Raw genomic sequence first — 21,655 nt, forward strand, 5'->3', positions numbered from 1 at the left:
TGGCGAGATGCTGGAGCCAAAAACAGGACTAGAAATCAGCCATGAAATGCAACGGCTGCAGAGACTAAAACAGTAGGCCTCTCCGTGACACTCACTGGCCCAGGAACCAAGCTCATTCATTTCTCAGTCAAGAGATGTTTTTACACGCCTGTCCCGTGCTGGCTGCCTCCTTGTCAAAGAGACACGGCTTCTCCCAGGTGCCTCCTGGATACCAGAACAGGCTCAGTGTGGCAGCAGTTGTGAATTACACCATAGAAATGTGCACTTTGGGCTGCAGCAGCTCAGAGAGAAAACCAGGGCAGAGAATTGTGCATGTGTGTGTACATTCATGTTCATGTGTGCTCGTGTGTGCACACGTGTGGTGTGTGCATGCATAAGTGTATATAGGAAGATTTCTTGAAGAAACTTGCTCTTCATGGAAGTCTGGAAGGATAAGAAGAAATTAGCTCAATGAGGTGGTAATTTAAGAGTATACTTCAATTGGAAAATTTAAAATAGGCACAACTGTAGCCAAGTGTTCCTGCCAGGGAGCCATGGGGAAGAGGTCGGAGAGCTCATGGGGGCCTGGTGCATCCTCTGAGGGACTTGAGCATTACCCTCAAAGTGGAGGAAACCAACCAAATCCTGCACTGGGAGAGAGGCTCGACCAGACTTAAATTTCAAACACACAGGGATGGCAGTGTGGACAGGTGGGAGGAAGTGACCAGGGGCCTGGTGTCCCCAGGCAGAAGACTCCACCAACCAGGTAAAGGAGAGAGGAGGGTGGCCCCGTGGCCACCAGTGGAGGGAGGGCACGTGGTGGCTACGTGAGGAAAGCACAGGGAGCAGAGACTGATTGGGAGGTGAGTGAGAGAGGTCACCAGGACACTAGTGTCCTTAACTGAGCCTTGGAGTGACAGGAGAGGAGCAAGTGGGGTGCAAGGGTGGAGACGGGGTCTACACCACATGCAGCCTCTTTTGGAACAAATATTTGTGGCACCAGAGAACCTTGCACCAAAGGCTGTGGGCACAGCCAGGCGGGTGGCGCACACCTGTAATCCCAGCCACGCAGGAGGCTGAAGCAGGAAGATGGAAGTTCAAGACCGGCCTGGGAAACTCACTGAGACCTCGTCTCAAAAGAAGAATAAACAGAGCCTGGGCGGAAGCTCGTGGTAGAGAGCCTCTGGGTTCAATTCCTAGTACCATGGGCAGCAGAGGGGGCAGGAGGCATGGGGGAACAATATGCAGAGTGGCTGCAGGGGACACAAGCCCCAGTTCCAACCCCCTTTCAGCACCAGTTTGCTTCAGTGAGTTTCCCAAGGTTGGCCATTCAGCACCGGGGCTGCTGCTCTGATTCTGGGCCCACAGTTTGTTTATCTCACTGGCAACCTGTCGTGGGTTGTTGCTGTCACTGCTCAACTGGAAGTGGATTCTCTCTGGTGCTATGGAGGCCTGTTACATTTCAAATTTCTGTCGAAGACAAAGTTCAACAGTTAGCTTTAAAGGGTGCATAATAGTTGGGCTCCTTTCCTGGGGCTGCAGTGACCACAAACTGGGCAGCTTACAACAACAGAATCCCTTCTCCTATGGTTCTGGAGGCCAGAGTCTGAAGTCCAGTTGTGGGCAGGGCCTCAGCTCCTTGAAGGCTCTGATGACATGCATGTCCCTGGCAACACTTTCATTCTGGGCCTGGAGAACGCATGGCTTCAGTCTCTACTTCCTCTTCCGTGTGTGTGTGTGTGTGTGTGTGTGTATTTGTGAATCTCTCCCTATAAGGTCACCAGTCACATTGCATTCTGGCCCCACCCCAATCCTCCACGTATGGCTTTGTTTTAACTGGTTTTCATTTTGAAGACCCTATTTCCAAATAAGGTCAAATTCACTCACACCAGAGGTCAGGACTAGCCCATAGGTCCAATGCTTTCCTGAGAAGACCGGGCTGGTGGGGAGGTGGCCAGTGCAGGGACCCACAGCAGATGGTGATGGGATTAGCGTGTCACACTTCCTGGAAAGTCACCTAATCCTGCCAGATGTTCTGGAAGAAAACATGGTCACAAAAATAATTGGAAGAAGTGATGTCACAGGCTGAGGGCAGCAGGCAGTGTCAACGGGCACACATGGGCTCACAAACCTGGGTTTTACACAATGTCAAACACCAAAATGGACCATTGTGACGTAGCACCAGTTCCCTACTAAAGAATTCCTAGTATTGTGTAAAGCACAGGTTGTATGTCCTTAGCAAACTGGCATGGCCTCAGTTACGCAAGTGATGTGCTGGTTAATGGCTTGAGAGAGAAGCGGGCAGAGGAGAGGGAGGGAGGTGATGGTGGGGTACCCTCTTTCTGTACTTCCACGCTGCACCGTGGGGTCAGGAAGCAGCAGCTGCTCTCTGGCTGCCAGGCTGCAGACTGCTTTCACCCTTTGTCTGTGTAGGGGATATTTGTTTTGAGAGAGTCAGACATCAATAACAGGTGCTATGTGTAAAGTTTGCTTTCTGCCCTCAAAGTCTAGACGCTGTCATCAGATGATCACTCACATGTATGTCTGAGAATGTAAATATTCCCGTCTCAGTAACTCTGATCACCTTGGAGCATCTACCAGGGGGCCTGACTGCTTCAGCTATCCCTGAAGGACTGACATTGGAGGTCAGAGCTGGACAAGGATTCAGTATGAATCTCAGTGAGCAAGAGAGGGGCACCACGTGGCCAGAATGGGGGTGGTGGGATGCACCTCAGCCTGAAGGAGAGAAGAGCTTGGCGTATCTGAAGGGTGAGAGCAGGTCCACGTGGACAGAGCCTGCGAAGAGAGGGCGAGAAGAGCCCGTGGACACTGACGGTTTGGGGCTTAGTTTTACATATTTCTACTTTTAGATTATGTAAGGTATAGAATTTGATTTTTCCTTACTTATAGACAAATAATCAGTCTGGTGCTGTTTCAAGGACACTGGAAGAAGACATGAACCTCCACAGCAAGGGACTGTCCAGTCCAGGGTAGGCCATGGCACAAGCCCTATCTGCACTGCCCTCCTCCACTCCGCAGCTCCTGAGAGGGCAGCGCCCAGGGGCCCAGAGGACGCTGCACCCACCGGGCCACTGCACCTCCACTCAGGAGCGCTGAGTTTGGGTCCCTGTGGTTCTAGTAAGTGCTGATGAAGCCTGCCCTCGGCTGGGAGGGAACCATTCCGTCCTCCACCAAGGCTGCTGGCTGCAGGCAGGGCCCTGGGAAGTGGCTTGGCCTAGTGTGACCAGGGCCTGTTGTGGCCACACTGTTTTCAGCCACACTGGTAACTTGGATCTTGGCTCCAGACTGGCCCATGTCTGTGCACAGAAGTCTGAGAGGAGAACCTGTTCCCTGGTCCTTTCCAGGCTCTCTTCAGAATGGGCAAGGCTGAAGTCTGCTGGGTCAGTTCCCTCTGCCCAGGGGAGCCCGACCTGACCTCCCACCCCACGTGGGCCCCAGGCTTCTTCTCCAGGTCCTAGCAGGAGGGTGGCCTGTGAAAGCCCCTGGGCCGTGTGGCCTACCCTGGCCTTGTCCTCCTGGCCTTGCTCTGGGGGTGAAGCGGTTCCCCCGCTCACTTGTGGGTCAGCAGGAGGGATGCTCCCGTTGTACTGCCCATTCCTAAGTCCCAGGAAGGCTGACTGCGAGTGCCATCCAGGTGTGGCCCGGATGCCCCACCCCAAGAGCCCACGTCCTCCTTGGTCCTTGAGGGGGTGCCCTCAGGGGCTGCCCATCTCCAAGCTTCTGCCCTGTGCTCAGGTTTCCCGAGTGCTTCTTCTGTGTTTGCCCCGTTCCCATCTCTGACGTACACCTCGCTGCCCAGAGTGCCACAGATGTCTGTGAGATGTTTTCAAGTGATGAAAAGTTCCTAAAAAAAAATCTAGCAAGGATTTTACATTTTCCTTTGAACCCATTCCCGGTTTGAGACACTTCTCGGTTATGATTTTTTTTCTTTTTTAAGTTACAGAAATCCTTCCTGCTATAGTTTTAGCCTGTTTCCTCTTTCCGGCTAACTCCCTTCCTCTCCAACTTCCTCTATAATTTATGCACAAACTTGGGTTGATGAGAAAAATCCCCTCTGACTCCACCAGCTGACGCCCTGGACTCAGTCTCTTCAGTGCACAGGGGGTTGCTTGCGTCTCTTTAATAGGCCAATGTGACGTGGAGATGGAATGACAATGCAGGCCCTTCACAGCCAGCATGGCCTGAAAGCCATCATAGCAAAATCCTTCTAAATAGGCCGTGGGTCCGAGGGGTCTGCCCAGCCTCCTGAAAGCAAACCTGACACAGGCCAGAGACCGAGATGGGGAAGGCGGGAAGGATGTCCCAAGTGGAGGCCAGGCCTGCTCATGGTGGACAGGTGACAGCTTGTCTGCACTTAGGACACCTGTGCATCTTGACAGGAAGGCTTGGGGAGCTCTGGGGACACCAGGTGACTGGCCCAGAAGTGCTGCTAGGAAGATGGCTTTGGTGGCAGAATCCCAGGTGGGTGGGGAAATTTAGCCAGTGATCACCGTATCCAGGCAAGACCGTGTCCAACAGCAGGGGTGGTTAGAAAGGGAGATGTGAATACTCTTAAAAACCCAACTCACTGTGGACACGACGGGTCAGATACAGGGAACAAAGAAGCGAGGGACATGCAGGATGATTCCCCCTGGTTCCGGGAGGGAGGCTGCGGTGGCTTCAGATGGAGGTTCTAGAACCTGCGAGTCTGCTTCCTTCCCAGGAGTCTCACTGGTCTCGGTGTGAGGCCCGAGGAGTTCTACAAACGACTGTGCTGAGCACGTTCTCTGTGAAGTGATTCTGTGTGCTGCTTACCTGGTGGAGTCGACATTTTTGTAGGTGACACTGTGAGGAAGTGCATGGGTGTCTCCTGTCCCCTCTTCAGCACATAGAGCCGAGTTTATCAGCCTTTCAACTTTTTAAAAAAGTAGACTGGTTTTAGATTCACAGAAAAACTGAGCAGAAGGGAAGAGACTGTGAAGGTTCCTGATGGGATAGCTCTTTGTTTTGGGGGCCTGTCCCATGCACCACAGGATGTTCTGCAGTGCCCTTGGTCTCAGCCTACCAGAGGTGACAAACCAGCCAGGACTCCAGATGTCACCCACTGTCCCTGGGGGAGCCTGCTGAGAATTACTGTCCTTAGACTCAAGAGAACTTCGGGAAGGTTGGATGGAACTGGCCAGGGGGCAGCTCAGAGCACACGTCCTCATCGCGTGCTCTGTGGAACATTCCATACCATTTTCTTTCACTCTTGGACCACAGGCAGGATGAGCAAGTCCTGTTCTCAACGGACCCCACTCAGATGCCCTGCCCTCACTTGCGGAGTCACCTTCCTGCAGACTGGAGAAGTCCAGAGGCTGTGACACTCTCCACCTCGTGAGCCCTGCCTGCCGCTGTCCGCAGACAAGTAGCTTTGTTGTTCCTCTCAGAGTTGGAGCCGGGAGCTGAGCAGAGATGGAGGCAAAAATAAGAATTGAGCTGGCCCCAGCCCTGCAGACCTCCCTCCTGGGCCCAGCCTGACCCTGTCCCGCTGTGGACCAGCTGGCTTCCCTCCAGGCAGGGTCTCTGGGTCTGGTCCTGCCCCACGGCCATGACTGGTCTGAGGCAGAATTCGTGCATCTTCTGAGAGCACAGATGGCTGAGGGTCCAGCCTCCAGCAGCAGCCACCCTGGGCCCACTCTCATGATCTGAGTCAGGTCCCCAGCGTCTCAAAACTCCCAGAGGCCCCAGGGAAGTCCATTGCTGGGGTTTGAGTCAGGGAGACAGTGTCCTCTGTGGCCCGGTGGGTAGAGGGAGCAGGCTCAGGACTGATGCTGCCCAGTCCTCTTCCTGGCAACAGCCTCTGTGCCTCCCTCTGCAGGGCCGGTGTTGTCCTCACAGACGCTGGGCAGGCCGTGGACCCGACTCCACATTGCCTTTCCATGGCACACCGCTGCCTGTCCTTGGAATTGTGAGACTTTGCACCCATGTGCATTAGGAGGGAAGAAACCTTCACTGTAACTACTGAGTCATCAGGTCCTGTGCCTCCTCACTGTCCCCCCCTTCTCTTGGGCTCTGCCTGCTAGCTCTGCCAAGTCTGGGCACCTGCCCCAGACTGCTTCCCCAGAAGCCATGTCTGTGCAAGACCAGCCCTGGGATGCCGCCACCCAGCGCTCCCCGCTTCTCCAGACACCCCAGCCAGATGCACCCAGGGCTCCTCACCATCCCCAGGTTCAAACCTCACCAGGGCTCTTTATCTTGTCCCGTGCCCTCCACCCTGTCCCCAACCCCAACACACTCCAGACGCAGAGAACTCGATCACACTCTGGGGCATGTCAACATGTCCTCCTGAGAGGGAGCATGTCTCCTTGCAGGTGGCAGCTCATCCTCTCCTGTAGGATGTTTGTCACTTCCTGCCTTGCAGCTGGGCAGAGCCCTTCCCAGGGGCCAGTAGGCTCCCGCCCAGCCCTTCCCACCCAGTCCTGCCCCGTGACTGTGGCATCTTCTGGGGCAAGGTCCCCAGGGCCACCTTCCTGCTGAGCTCCCAGGTGCAGCAGGCCACAGCAGCAAGCGCAGGACAATGATGTTGATGTGATGGGTGACATGTGGCTCCTGTGTAGTTCCTCCCTAATTAATGCCCAAATTTATGCAGGAGAGAACTGATTAATAATTAGTGAGTCACAAAGCTGAATTCTTAACACAACAGAATTTTTGCATCAGTCAGTTGGTCTAATGGCACTGAAATTGGTTTATGTTGACCATGGGTCTTATTGAAATTGCAATTTCATTTTTCTTGTTCTTTTTAATTGTCTTGCTGAGCCCTTGATAATCAGAGATTATTTATGTATTTTTTAAGTCTTGAGATATTTGTGGTGTGAAAATATGCCCAACGATGCAGAACTTCAACAGAGCAACATTCCTGTATTTGGAGTTGGGTGTCACGTTCTCCTGGCACTTCATGCAGCTGTGTCTGTGTTTTCCACACTGTGGTCAAGGATAGCACGGAGGTCATGGGTTTATAGGAAGCCATCTGAAGTCACCGGGTAAAGAAGCAGAGGTTCTGTCCTAGTTCTGGAGAGAGGGGAAGAACGGAGGGCGTGGAGCCGCTGAGGGCCCGTCCTGCAGTCTGCAGGGACTTCCTCAGTCAGTGAGTTCTCCGAGTGGCCCTGGGTGGCTCTTCTTCCCCACTGTGGTGGCCAGTGAGCTTCGCTCGTCATGGGGACATGGTCATGTCCCACAGGACTGGCAAGAGCCCTTCCCTGAAACTGTCTCCATCTTCCTGGGTTCTCTACCCTGTGCTGGGAGGTCAGGAAAGTACCCTGAAGAGCAGGCGCAGCCCTGGTGGTCCCTCCTGGTCACCCCTCGCACCCCTCTCCACGTCCACCCCAACCCTGGGGCCACGCCCTGGGCAGGCAGTGCGCCTGGCTCCCGGCTCTTCCCTCCAGGCCTCTGTGCCAGGTGCTCTTCTCCTCGCCTTCTCCACTTTGCGGGTCTGAAAAGCCGCCATTCCCAGTCCCTCTGCTCCTCCAGCCCACAGATGGCGGCTGTGTGCCTGCCTTCTTAAAAGTTGGTGTTTCCGCCGAGTCAGCATATGTATGTCTCTGGTCGTTCATCACCGGCTTGCGGTCTTCCTGAGGAGGATGCAGTGCTGGGCGCAGACAGAGATCATCACATGCCCAGTTTGTGGAGGAATTCACACGAGTGATTCTGGGCTGTCATTACAATTGCACTTACAGTTTCGCGGCATTTTCTACTGCAGGAATTTACAAATATAATTTACTGAGACAATCTTTAAACATTTATATGCAATTTAGATTTAATAACTACATCTAATTTTTAGATAAACCTACTGACAAGGGCCTTGCTCAATATATCAATTATGATTCTTTCAGCTACAAAAACAGAAAACCCAGCTCCATAAAGAGACTTCTTATTTTCCAAGGAAATAACCCTCAAAGAAGTTTGACTTCAGAATTGGTTCATACAGCAACTCAAAAGGGTTTTAAGGATCCAGAATTTTTCCAATTTTTAGCTATGTCATGTTTTGCATGACAGCTGGATCCCTCGTGGTGCCAACATAGCTGCACTAGCTCTAGACATCACCCACTCCCCTATTCTGCCCCACTTTCATTCCCTCGCTCAGTGAATGTGACAACTTTTCCTCAGATGTATTTCATATTCATGTTGGTTTCATCATTGTTTGGTTTTGGCTTTTGTACAATATTTCAGGATATGTCTGAGTCTGTCCAACTCTGTCCCTTGAGTCACACCATCCATTTTCGCCTTCCCTATACTCATTAAGCTACCTAGTCACCTTATTCCTTTCCTCTGGATCTCCTTCTGGGTGTCTTGCTCTGTGCCTCTTATTCTCAGCACTGTCACTGTCGATTCTGTTTGTCCTTCCTCATTCATTCTCTGTATTTCTCCCCTTTGTTGAGATGCACTTGGCGGATCCCAGGTGTATTTATCTAAGGCACGCGAGGTGGCGTTTTGATGTAAGTATGCCTATGCAACAATTCACGGCCATCAGTCAAGCCAGCTAACATGGCCGTCACTTGACAGCACAGACGAGCCTGGAGGTTCCGGGCTCAGTGACGTGAGCCAGATGCAGAGACACAGGCTGCACAACCCCACTTCACACAGAATCTGAAAGTCAACTTAGAGAAGCAGGATGGTGGCTGCGGGAGGCTGGGGTTGGGTGAGGGGAAGAGGCTGGTCCCGGGGTGCAAACTCTGAATGAGCAAGTCCCAGAGGCCTGACTCGCAGCACGACGCCTGTGGTGAGCCACACCATGCCCTGTCCTGGCCCATGGCCCTGTGTTCTCACCTGCTCTCGCTCCGTCCCCACCTCCCCATTCCAATCTGTGCCTCTCTCCGAGTTCAGCGTTGGCTTTGCCTCCAGGGCTTCACACATACCAAGGACACAGGTCACCTGGGGGTGTACTGATGGGTTTGCCGATCTGCCTCTCTCTCTCTGCAGTCTCTACCTTTTATCCCGCTGCCTGTTCCCATTATCTCTGAGATTTCCCTCTGTCTGAAAGGAAAAAGTTGTTCAACAGTTCCCTTTCTTCTCGCCTTTTGGGAGGTACGACTCTAGCTGTGTCTGCTAGACACCAAGGAAGGTTCTGGAGCCTGGGTATGCCCCACTGATAGAGGCATTGAAAGTATCTGTGTTTTCAAAGAAGACACCATAATTGGCATCCCCATATGTCCCTTGCTTTTTAAATGGATTTTAGCCTCCAAATTCGGTGTTTAAATGATCTGGTATACAGAGATAGGATATTAAAAATCGATAGAAATCAGAGTTGATCTGGTGGGCCAGGCAGGTGGATGGAGCCCAAACCCTGAAGGCTTCACAGCTTGGAACCCAGAACAGATCTCCTTCGTAAGTCTGGTGTAAATCCAGTAACTATGGTCAAGAATACCTGGCCCTGCAGATTTCGCTCTCCCTCCAGCCTCCACCTGGAAACTGAGGCCCTCAGGTCAGAAACGTAAATTGCATTGCCTGGCATGGTGCCACTGTAGTTTATTTGCAATGTTTTGAAGACTTTCGGGTCATCAAGACTTTCTTATTCCATTATGAGTATGCTCAGAGATGTTCCACTGTTGAACTCAGTGGCCTTAGTCATTTTGGCAGGGCTCTGTTGTTTCCTGGCTATGGAAACAAGACCAGAAAGCAGCATCCCGTGGGTGAAGGGTCAGAATAAGCTCAGAAACCGAGACAGACACCTACCAGAAGTCCCTTTCCTGAGACCTCCAAGCCCCTTGCTAAGACATCACGGCTGTTAATATGCCCCAAGCTGAGAGTCCGTTAGGATCTTGCATCTAGAGACACACAGCTGCTTTGAGAAAGTCACCAGAATTATCATCTCTGTGTGTCCTGAGCAAGGATAAGAGCTGGCCTTTAGGAAGTGCCCAAGTCATGACATTTTATATGCACAGGGACCCAGCTTAGAAGAGGGCCTGGTTAGATGGGCCTAATCCTAGACTGCTCCCCTGTAGTCCTGCTACCAAGGACAAGGACCTGAGCTCCATATGCTTAGGGATGCACAAAAGGAATCTTTGGCTAAACCTGTGACAGACACAAGAAGTCTTTGGCATGCACCTTGATGAGGTGGCTGGCTCCCTTGTCTGACTCTGTATAGTCTCTGGAGCATCTGGTGGAAAGACTTTGTCATCACAGAGCTCTCTGTAAAAGCGTGATTCCTACCCGACAACCCTGGTGAATTTAGCTGCTGTGGGCCCAGCAACATGCAAAACTTGATCCTAATGAACACAGAATTTTTTCTTTAATTTTAATACATGTAAATGGTGACCTGAAGTGTAATTCAGTGTCTCGTTAGAAATGTATTATGAAAATAAATGGGTTTTAGAAGTTTGGACATCTCAGTAGTACACATGACTGTTTGGGCATTTGGTGGAACTGAACTCATCAGAAGCTCTTGGGCCATCAGAAAGTAATACCACACTCTTGTCAGGTTCCCTGAGAACAGAAAAATGTAGGGAGCGTGCCGACCTTGTCCACAAACTGCACCTGTCTAGAGTGGGAAGAAGGGCCTCTTCTTATCTGCCCATGAAAATGCTTCCTTATCTCCCAGAATCCAGACTAAAGGCAACCTCCTTCATGATTTTCCCAATTAGAACTGACTGCTCTTCATCTCTGTTCAGAAGACTTTTCTTACACATTTCTTTCATATTACATAAAAACTGCACCAAATGTGTCTGCTTACCTTCTCCTCCATGACTTTGCAAGTTTGGGGGCATGTTGTGATCATCTTGTATCCCTAATGCTGACTGCTGTGCCAGGTGTGGTAGGTGGTCAATAACCAGCGGCTGAGTTGCATTGAATGCATGCTAGCCCGTCAGGCTCTCTCCTAAAAGTAGCAATAGCCTGGAATTCGGTTCCTGACTTACTGTGCTTAAGTCAGAGAAAAATTAGGGACACACGGAGGTCTCCCCAGTCCTCTCCCATTCCATCATCTGGGTTCCATCCTTTGTTAACTTTGCCTTTCTGTTCTGGTATTTGAGAAGGATCGTTTGGATTCAGTTTAGAGTGGGCTCTGATATGTACCCAGACTTGGTGGTCTGGAGGATTTTATTATATCAGCATATGAAGTACTGTTAAATGATAGCTAGAGATTTTGGTATGCCCGTGTTTTACCAGGGAACTGACAAAAGCAAGCAGACTTGTTTTAGCAATGATTTCCACAAGTGGAAATCAAACCCTGTGCAGGGTTTGATTTTGTTTTCCTCTGATATTTCTGAATTTGATAGGACAGTTTTGTAGGACCTAAATTTGGGGTAATCGTGAATGTCCCATAAGATATTTCCTTACAAGAGTGTGGTATTGCTTTCTGATGGCCCAAGAGCTTCTGCAGTACTGAGCAGGGTGCTTAGAATTAGGCTGGTTGGCATACTGTTCTCTTGTTGGAGAATTTTTGCCAGCTTTCCCACTGTGACAAGCCTAAGGTCCATCTGCTACTTCCTGTGCCAGAGCAGCAATGTGGGATGGCCTAGACTGTGTATGTACTTTCTTAGAGTCAGGACACCTGAGTGGTCCCAGCAGGATACTGGGGTAAGAAGCTGGTTCTGAAAATGTAGATAATTGCCCTTCCACAGGAATCTAAGGGAAGAAGCCAGAAACCGACTTTCATGGACATTTCACTGGCACACTGACTTCAGAACCAGAAAGAGACCTTTAAGGATTTCTCTGTGGGGATCAACAGTTCTGTTGTTTTTAGAGAAAAATATGCATTATAGACATTTTAATATTAAAAACTCAATTTCACATTTTAATCTGCAAAAAAAACACTTTATCCATTATCTTGCATAAGCCTCACAGTAACCCAGGAAAGGGAGGTATAGTGGGATTTTATTTATCTTTTCATCTTAGGATGAGCAGTGGGAACACAGCACAAAACTGCCCAAGCTCATTGGGCAAGGGAGTCAATCCTGATGTGACTCCTCTGCTCTCCACTACAGAGCCTGGCAGCAGTCATTAAAATTGATTCTCAGTAAACCTAGAGAGTGTATCTGACCTCGCCTCCATCCAGACACAGCATGAACTTACGAGTTCTTATTTGGAGACATTCCAATCTCTTTAGCCTATTTCAGGTGTTAATGCAACATTTCATTCAGCTGAGGGAATAAAAGGCCATGTGGATTTTTTTCCAATTTGCATTGCAAAGAGGGGATACTTGCCAACACACACACACACACACACACACACACACACACATATATATATATATATATATATTTATTTATTTATTGCAGTTGATGGTAGTATGTCAATGCATTTTGTTTCCACCTATTTTTAAACATGAACTCAATGCTTGGGTATTGCACAAGAGGAAAACAGCAGGCTGCCCAGAGTTATGAGCACAAGATCTATCTGGGACTGCCTGCAGCCTTTTTGAATATGTTGGGGCGCAGGGAGCTTGTTTTCCTTTAAAGCAAACTCATGCAGTCTTGCAGCCAGTAGCCGGCCTCTGAGAGCCTTTGCCCTGAGACCCAGGTCACCGTGTCTCAGGATATTCCCTGTGCAGGGTTTGATAAGTCATTCGTTTGAATAATTTTCTATATATAGACAGGAGGTAACCGAGAGCGGATGCGAGTCTTTGTTCTCCAGCGCTGGCAGGGGAGGCTTCTCCAGCCGGCGGCTATGTCCCCCCACCACATGAAGCACCCGTTTTCATCACCAGCAGGAGAAAGGCAGCTGATTTCAAGGGCTCTGATTCCAATTCCTCTGCTAGGAGCACGGTTCCCAGTCCGGGGCTGCTTGGCTGTCGTGGACCCGTGGGCAGCGAGGAGAGGTGGAGAGTTCAGAGCTAGTGGTGGCGTTTTCTAGAGGGCTGTTCATTGACCATTAAGTTTTGCTGGGCTGAGAAAGGCATGATGTCAAAATGTCATGGATGTTTTAAGGGAAAAAATCATAATCATGACACCCCAGGACAGAAAAGGCCCAGCAAGGCCATGAGCAGGACAGGCGAAAGAGCAGCTCCTGAGCATCAGCACCAGCCCCACTAGCCTAGAGCAAGCGAGTCGGGTCATTAGGCATGTGACAATCGCGCGCGCTGATTGGTCGGTGGGCGGGGCGTTGTGGAGGCGGGGCCGCACCGAGTACTCGGAGGGAAGGATCAGGGGGAGGCCGAGTGGGGAGCGCCTGGGCGGAGGCGGCGGGCGCTGATTGGTGGTGATGGCGGTAGGCGGGGCGGGGTGGGGTAGTCGGGAGCTGGTACTAGCCGGAAAGGAGGAGGAAGAGTGAGCGCCTGGGCGGCGGGCGGCGGGCGCCGGTTGACGGGCGTGGCGGTGGGCGTGGCGAGGCGGCGGGCGCTGGTTGGCGGGCGGGGCCGTGGGCGGGGCCGTGGGCGGGGCGGCGTCCGGAGCTGGTACTCGCGGGCAGGAGGCGGAGGCGAGGCGGGAGTGAGTGCCTGGGGCTCGGCCGCGGTGGCCGGCGCGGCCTGCCCTTTGTGCCCGCAGCCCGCGCCCGCGCCCAGGGCCGCCGCGCCGGGCTGCCCGGCTGCCCGCGCCCGCCCGCGCACCCAGCCCGCGCTTGGGATGCTCCGGGGATGCGCGCCCGCCGGCCCTGCGGCTTCTCGCGGCTGGGCGCCGGGCGATGGACCTGAGCATGAAGAAGTTCACGGTGCGCAGGTTCTTCTCGGTGTACCTGCGCAAGAAGTCGCGCTCCAAGAGCTCCAGCCTGAGTCGGCTCGAGGTAAGTGCCGTCGCCCGGGTGCGCGCAGGTCGCCGGGTTCCCCGCCGCGCCCTGGAGTGGGCGTGTGGAGGATGCTGCCCGGCGTGCGGCCACCCGGAAGCCCTTCGCATTGTCCCGTGGATGTCACCCTAGACCGTACTCGGGAGTTAAAGTTATTGGAACGCTGGTCCAGCTTTCCTAAAAACGAATAAGAACGACCCCAAACGTTATTGTTGGGACTTCATAACAATTGTACCCACTATGAGTCCTCTTGCAGGGACAAGCTGTACCTCAGTGAATTTCTGCCCCGTGCCTCTGCGTAGGATTTGAGGATCACTGCTACAGGGCTGCTCTGGGGGAGGAGGGCAGGGTCCGGGCAGCTGGGCTGCCGCAAGGTGTGGGGGCGCTCAGAGGGAATACCTGGAAAGTCCCGGGAGGACAGCCTCCTCTGCCGGCCCTGGGCCGGCTGCTTTGTTGATCTGGTTTGTTAGCCCTGCCCAGAGGCAGGCAAGTGCACCCTCCTAACATAGATGCTGGGAGTATTCCAATCAGTGTGGAACTGAGAAAAAGCGGGGAAAGGCAGCGGTACCATCCACTCCAGCCAGTGCAAGACGGTGCTCAGTTGTGAAGTGCCTGATGCAATAACCCTGCAGCATCGGCTTTCCTACCGATTCGTCCTGAAAACGTAGAGGACTGAAATATGCCCTCTTGCCTGTCCCATCTTGGCATCTTTGTGTTCCAAAAATCGTCTATGGATGGTTCTTTTATGGTGGTTTTTATACCAAATTGTGTTCTCTTCATCTCATTGTCCAAATCGTATTGTTGAACCCACTGATGAAAGAATGGTGAAGTATGTTTAAGAAAGAGGCGTTGTGATGGGGGCTGACAGTGACAGTACCAATTGGAGATTTTATTTGGGGTTACCCTCCCCTTTGCCTCAGGGCTGGCCCAGGTGGGGTTTGGGAGGTATTTTAGTTTCATTTGGAACAGTGTCACACATTTCATCTTGGGTTTCTTTGTCCCTGCTGCCGTGACATAAGACACAGACAAGAATTCTGCAGCAATTAAGAGATCTTTAAGCAAACCTCGGGAATTGTCATGAAACCAGCAGGGAATTGTTGGAAAAAGTTTCTGTTGCAGTATCTCTAGATCACAATTGGAAGTGCTAGATGGAATCTGAGGGTGAAATGTTGAACTTGGACAAATAAAACTAGTAATTAATCTAGTAATGGAGAAAGAGTTGCTTTAAATCTAACCTTGAGACAAATTAAGCAAAAGTTCATTTTTGTGGGACTTGGGCACTCTACAAATCTAGTTGACAAGAAGAGAAACTCAGAGCAGTATTTCCCTGTATACCAAGTATGTTATTATTTCCTATTTCATCCCAATTCCAACTTTATCATGCTGCTTCTTGTCTCCTTCCACTTACTGGCCCTGACAGGGGAGACAGCTGTGCGAGCAAACTCCAGGTGTCATGCAGGGGACTCCCACAACCCTTGGAGGCTCAGCAAACCTGTGTGTGGTGTCCCTGGGTGTTAGGGTTCACTGGGAGAACTGTTTGTGAAAGGGCCTCCAAAGGTACAGTGGGAGGCAAGTTTGGGGGTGGAAAGAGGTTTCTTTCATGTGAAAATAAAATTTCTGGAAAACATACACAAATGGTCAGGTATGCGTCAGGTGGAAGAGACTGTCAAGGAATGCGTTTCTATCAGCACATCACCAGAGCACTCCTCCACACCAGGCTCTATGCTGGATTCTCAAGAGAAGGACTAATGAAGATGGTTGATACTGATCCAGTGTTGTTTTTCACAAATGCATTCACCAGTTTGATCACTGGACACAGGTATCATTTTCTGCTGTCCTTGTTCTATGGCTAAATGGAGAAGACCCTGAGAAGTTGAGAGTTGCGTTAGAAACTTGCTAAAACATTCATTCTGCAAATGTTTATTGAGAACCTGCTATGGGTCAGGGCTATTTCTGGGGACTGCAGATCCAACAATACCTGACATAGAAGTCCTGGCCTCAGGGCATTTCTACCTATTGTGGAATCTCCTAAGTGTCTGCAAGTCTCCATACCCACCCCTCCCCCATACCTTCCCATGCTTTTCCAGGGAAACTGCCCATCTGTTTGTGTATTGGCATCTGGTTATAGGCCAAGAAGCACTTATTGAAAAATGTCAAACTTAGTAGGGGAAGTGTCAATAGTTTGAAGTTGAGAAATAGGACATAAAGACAATACTTATTTCCTCTGTTGGGATGAATGAAAAGAATAACTCATTATAATTAAAAAAAACACCCTTTAAATTGTTTCAGTAGAACTGTATTTTTAAGTATACATAGAGATTTTGAAATTTTTTAAAATTTGTTTTCGCAATTCAGAGCCTAGAGATATAAACAGTAAATTAACAGTAGTTACTGGAAGTTGAGAGCCACATCATCTTTGTTAAAAAGCTTTCAGGAGGGAGCCAGTGCTGATGATTTTACACTATCTTTTAAAATTAATTTTACTTCTAGAGCACAACATTTGTTAAACCCCATGATGTGTAAGTCAGGTTACTTAGTCATATTTGGAAACTGTCTATGGATTACAGCTTAAAATGAAATTCACTTAAACGGTTTGTCACGCATCAGCATTGAACCCAGTGGGATGGCCAGACAATTCATAGTTCTAGAGATTTCTAAAGGAAGTTGGGTACTTGGCATGGACTTCCGTGGGCATGTCCTATGAGAATGTCGGCTCTCAGTGCTAGTGAGACTCCTAGAAGCTCTGATCCCAGGGCATTGGTGGCACTGCTAAGAATAACAGCACTCAGCTGTACCCTTGGCCTAACTCAGAGTCCATTGTGTAGACGAGGAGCTGAGGCCCAGAGAGGCAGAATGAATCGTCTCTGCCCCTGACATGTTTTAAAGGGTGCTCTTCATGTAGGAGCTGGTGCTGTTGTTGCATTTAGCCACTAGGGCTGTATGGGTACTGGAGTTTGCTGTGTGCTAATGAGGTGTGGAGGGGCTATCCTTAAAAAGGAAGTTACTGTCCTTTAAAATTGAAGCTACTCCATGGGCTATTTTGGAATGTGTCTATAACTAAAGTTTTTCTGGAAAATCTTTTCTGCAAGTTAGAAAGTTCTAGGTGAATTTGATCAGCTGTACTAATTAAATCCTCACTCTCCCTTTTGCCAACTGGGCAGTTAGCAAAATAAATCTCTTTGTCCACTGTGCAGTAGAATTGGTAATAGTTCCTACCTCTTTGGGGATTATTGAGTGACCATATGTAAAGACTTAACTCAGAATCTGGATGATAAAATCGCTCAGTCAACAGTTGTTAGCTACTGACATTGAAAAAAATCTTTCCTGTGCTTATTGATGTTTTTTATATTGTTCAATGTGTGCTAATTCTGTGTAAACCCAAGCTTGTGATGGTATCAGCTCATTAGTGACCACCCTGCTGGGTGAGTGATGGTTCTTTTTTTTTTTTTTTTTTTTTTTTAAGAGAGAGAGAGAGAATTTTTTTTAATATTTATTTTTTAGTTCTCAGCGGACACAACATCTTTATTTGTATGTGGTGCTGAGGATCGAACCCGGGCCGCACGCATGCCAGGCGAGCGTGCTACCGCTTGAGCCACATCCCCAGCCCTGAGTGATGGTTCTGTATCTTCCTTCAGGCTCAGGGGAAGGTCAGTTCTCCCAGAATGCTCTGCAATCTGTTCATGGGACAGGATCAGCCTGGTTTGCTCAGATGGAGTTACATCCTGTCCCCTGTTGGCATAACTACTCCTCTTTTCTTATCATACAGGTCTGTCTCATGAGTCAGCTATAGTTTTTCAGGGGTGCATTACTGGTGCAGGTCACTCATCCTGACCTAGGGTGGCTTATCGAGGAAGAAAATGCTCTAAGGCCTGTGTCCCAGCTCGGAGAGCTTTGGGACCACTGGGTAGGAGTGAATCCCCTGACCTCAACTTCCTCAAACGCCAGGGAAGCCTCAGAAAGTGGGGTGTGCAAACTTCAAAACCTAGTTTATATTCCCTCAAGAGGATTAAAATGGTACTATTTGCTAAAGGTAAGATATCAACTAATTTGCTAAAAGAACGATACACAAGGCCAGTGTATTTAGGGAAGAGTTATTTAGTTTGGGGTTGCCAAGACCAGAGGGCTTTCTCTTTTTTATCTATTTTTTTAGTTGTAGATGGACACACAATATCTTTATTTATTATTATGTGATGCTGAGGATGGAACCCAGTTCCTCACACATGCGAGGCAAGTGCTTTACCACTGAGCTACAGCCCCAGCCCATGAGGGCTGACTTTGATGACCCGTTACCTGGACTATTTTACTAGTTCTTGACATTGCTACCAGAGGACAGTTGGGGGTGAATGAAGAGCACAGAATGCAGGCCCCTATCTGGGATATTGTAGTGGCCAGCTGTTGGGGTGAAGACAACTTTCTCTCATTTACTTGTTTGCTCAATCATTCATACACTCAAAAATTTTTTGTAGCTTATCCCATGTGCACTGTGCTAACCAATTGGGATAAAAAATATGATCCATACTTTTAGTGAACTTAACACTTAGCAACAGAGGGCAACGACTCAGTAGGAAACTGCTCTTGGTAAGTGCTGTGAGCTTTGCAGCCTCTTTGGGTTGAGATGGTGTCATTGGGTCAGTTGCAAGTTTCTTCTGTTTCCAGTGGTCAGGGTCATCAAAAGTCTTCATGTTCACATGAATGTGTCCTCACTGCTCATTCCCTTTTTAGGGAAGGCATGATATTCTCGTGATGTGCATGACAAGGGACTCGAGGCACACATTGGAGCAGTGCTGGCTCCAGCCAGGGCAGAAAGCAGCTCCTGGAGAGTTTGCCAGCTCAGCTTGGTCGGTAGACCTTCCTCCCAGGCCTGGGTGGTTTCCAGGAAGACCGTTTCTAATTAAGTCATTTTCAGGTACTCTCAAAAAATGCTCCCAAAGAAATTCTGTTAATTCTGGTTCTATTGGATTTTCTGACAACCAAGGGAAAAAAGAAGGAAGAGAAAAAAATCAGAGAAGACCACAAATAATTGTCCTTATTAGTGAAAATTTGCTCTTTCCCCCCTCATTTATCCTTTATTCTACTTTAAAGACACTGGAATTAATTTCTTATTTGTGGTCACTGTGTCTGTGATATACTTTATCTTTATAATTTTATTATATACTTTAAGAAACTTCTCAAAGTAGTATTGTTTATTCAGAAAGATGTGAGAAAATATCTGAAATGATTAAAATTTTGCCCTTTTTCTTTCTTGGTCTCCTTTACGCATCCTTTCCATAGGGCCCCCTGTGCTGGCTTGTTGGCAGAGCTTGGGAAGGGTGACCTGCTCTGCTTTGCCCATCTATCCGACCTCACAGTTGCCCAAAGGGGTCGCTGTTTCTTGAGTGCAGGCTGCCTACTTTCTCAGATGGAGAGATTGTGCGTGGGTAGGAGAGGAGCAAACTCTGCAGCTGCCTCTGGGGCCTCTGGCTGCAGGGAGGCAGGTGGGCAGAGAAGCTGAAGGCAGGAGCACACGTAAAGCAGTGTGCACCACTCTGAGCTGCTGTGGAGAGGGCTCTTTGCTGTGAGGTATGGAGGATGAGGGGTTCTTTCGTGTGATGCGAAGTTGGCAGCCAGGAGTTAAGGCCGAGATGCTCTTCGACCTCTGTTCCAAGACTCCTGTTCAAAAGGCAGAGCTGGTCTGAGACTAGAGGTGTCCTCCACCTCTAGTCGGCTTCCTTCCTGGGTGCGTGGGGTCATATTTCCTTGTGTTTTTCCCTAGGAGTCTGTGCTTGCTGATGTGTTTTCACTTGTGAAAGCTATCGAGTTGAATTCAAAGACATAGATGTTATCAACAGACAGCCTGGCAGCTGCAGTTTGATTTAATCAGACACATGGGCCAGCACACATACACTGTGTATAAATACTGTCAATCATGTCTGATTCACACCATGTAAGAAGCCATTTCTGCAGCACTTAGCTGAAGTAATAGGAGGGATGGCAGTGTAGCCATGATTACGCACGAAAGCCGCTCTCCAGGGTACGGCCGATTAACATGTCACCTAACACCTAAGACAGGTTACCAAGCAGGCAAGAAGCATGGTTTCAGACCAGCCAGGACGTGTGCCTATGCTTGTGATGGCATTTGTATAATTTCTCAAGGTCCATTAAAGGAAGTCCTAAGAACCTCACTGATCAGAGAGCACTGTGGGATTCCAGCAGCCACCAGTCTGTCCGTGAGTTTTGGTTTGCAGCAACTCAGTGGGCTGCTCTTTCAACACTGGAGGAAGGGCCCTGCACCCATGAGGCCAGGTCCTGTCCCTCCTCCCTGTCCTACACCGAGTCCCACCCTGCCATGGTATGCCCAGGCTCCTGGCTTCCTCCTCCCTAGCTACCTCACACCTCCCTCAGCTCCTTGCCATCTGCAGATCATGGCATCCTTTTGAGCACCTGCCGCCCCCTGCTCCCTATAGTAATGGTGTTCCTTGAGCTCCCAGACATTTGGAAAGCAAGTACGCCTCTCAGGGGTGAGCTGCACCAAGCGCCTGGGTGACACCAACATAACTGGCTGGTCCTCTGTAGAAGGTTCTGCAACACTGAAGTTTCTCCTCTCTTGCTAGCCTCCTCTCCCTCACCCATTTTGGGTGCATATCTTTTTCATATTAGTACTGACACCACAGAGCCAGCTTTCCTAGAATACAGTTCTGCTAAGGTTACTTAGAATGAAGTCAGGTTTGATTATTCTGCTGTCTTTTTTGAACGTAATCCTTGGAAACAGCAGCTCTTGTAAATCAGAAGTGAGTTCACGCTGATTCTGGTGCCGGCCCTGTGTGCTCTGGGCTAGCATGGAATGACCAAGCTGGAGGGATGGAAGCCGAAACACTGGTGGAACTGATCCAGCCTGGAGAGCAGGATCGGCTGTCCTTGTGGCTGTGTTTCTGCTCTTTGAAATCAATAGGATTCAGAAAGGGAGTGGAGGGTGGTGTGCTTCCTCTGGTGGCCAAGGCAGGGGCCCTAGTGGGGCTGGTAGCGTACTGCTGACCCACGCCCGGGTCCACACTCTGCATTCTGTGCCAACAGTAGCCCAAGTGCAAGTCTGGGACCTGCTGTGGAGAGTGGTCCAGCAGCCTTTAGGTTCTTGGCTACAAGATGTCCCAGCCACACATCCTGCCTGTGGCCCCTGGGCCTGCAGATCTTCCTTGTTAGACCTGGCAGCAGAGTTTACAAGAGAAAGGGAGGGGGCCTTTCCTTTGAAGGCCTTATTTGGTAGTGGTTCTGGTAGAGAGAGCAGCTCACAGCCCAGTGCAAGTGCATTCTTTCAGGAACCAAGGCCGGTTGACCACTACCTTACATATGTGTTTTTATATCCCTGGTATCTGCACACAATGCCCTAAGCATGAAAAGCAAGAATGCTTCCTGTCTGATGGTGTATAAGGCACAGGTGGAGAGGCTGCTCGGAGGCCTTGTGAGAGAAGATGGGATGGGTGTGGGCAGTGCCACCATCGGAGGGGCTCTGCAGGCCGCTGTAGCTATCAGACTCCTGTCACCTGGCTGCCAGCTCACGAGAGCACCTGCCGCCAGGAGCTCCCTGTGAAAGGGAGAAACTGAGCTGCATGGGTGACTATGTCCCCGCAGCCCACATGCTTGCCAAGGTGCATAAGGGACTTTCTTGTAACTTGCTAAAGGGACTCTGGTTGGCTGGTTGACTTTGAAGATGACATAAAAGAAAGAAAATGGACAAAACAGAGGAGAGCATTGATTTTTAGGCCACCTTGTTCTTCTTGATTCTTGGTTTGTCATCACCTCAGAGGACAGGACAGATGGGCTGCTGGAGTTGATGTAGCAGTTAGAGCCAGCTGCCTTCCTCCCGGAGAGCCCCAGAAATGGCACAAAAAGATTGTGGATCTTAGCATAAAAGAGAACACGTGAGCTCTGACATGTGACTCCATCGAGTCCTTGTGGACTCCAGCCCAACAGAGAAGTGAACAAGTTGGAACTGGTTGAATGTGTT

At 49.9% G+C, this 21,655-nt stretch overlaps 1 protein-coding gene across 4 annotated transcripts in view; it reads left to right on the forward strand.

Moving 5' to 3' along the window:
* Rps6ka2 (ribosomal protein S6 kinase A2) overlaps positions 1 to 21,655 on the forward strand; it is a 298,320-nt gene that overhangs the window by 138,670 nt on the left and 137,995 nt on the right. Inside the window, exon 1 of one of the 4 annotated variants that reach the window (XM_046449298.2) lies at positions 13,493 to 13,674. The exons of the other annotated variants lie outside the window; for them this stretch is intronic. Within the exon in view, the coding sequence (XP_046305254.1) occupies positions 13,576 to 13,674 (99 nt within the window). The 5' untranslated portion in view covers positions 13,493 to 13,575. Of the gene's footprint in view, positions 1 to 13,492; positions 13,675 to 21,655 lie in introns of those variants that run through there. 4 annotated transcript variants of the gene reach the window in all.

Source organism: Marmota monax, unplaced genomic scaffold (assembly GCF_021218885.2).
Source record: "Marmota monax isolate L192 unplaced genomic scaffold, Marmota_monax_Labrador192_F-V1.1 WCK01_AAM20220418_F8-fsc00083, whole genome shotgun sequence".
NCBI classification, from domain to species: domain Eukaryota; kingdom Metazoa; phylum Chordata; class Mammalia; order Rodentia; family Sciuridae; genus Marmota; species Marmota monax.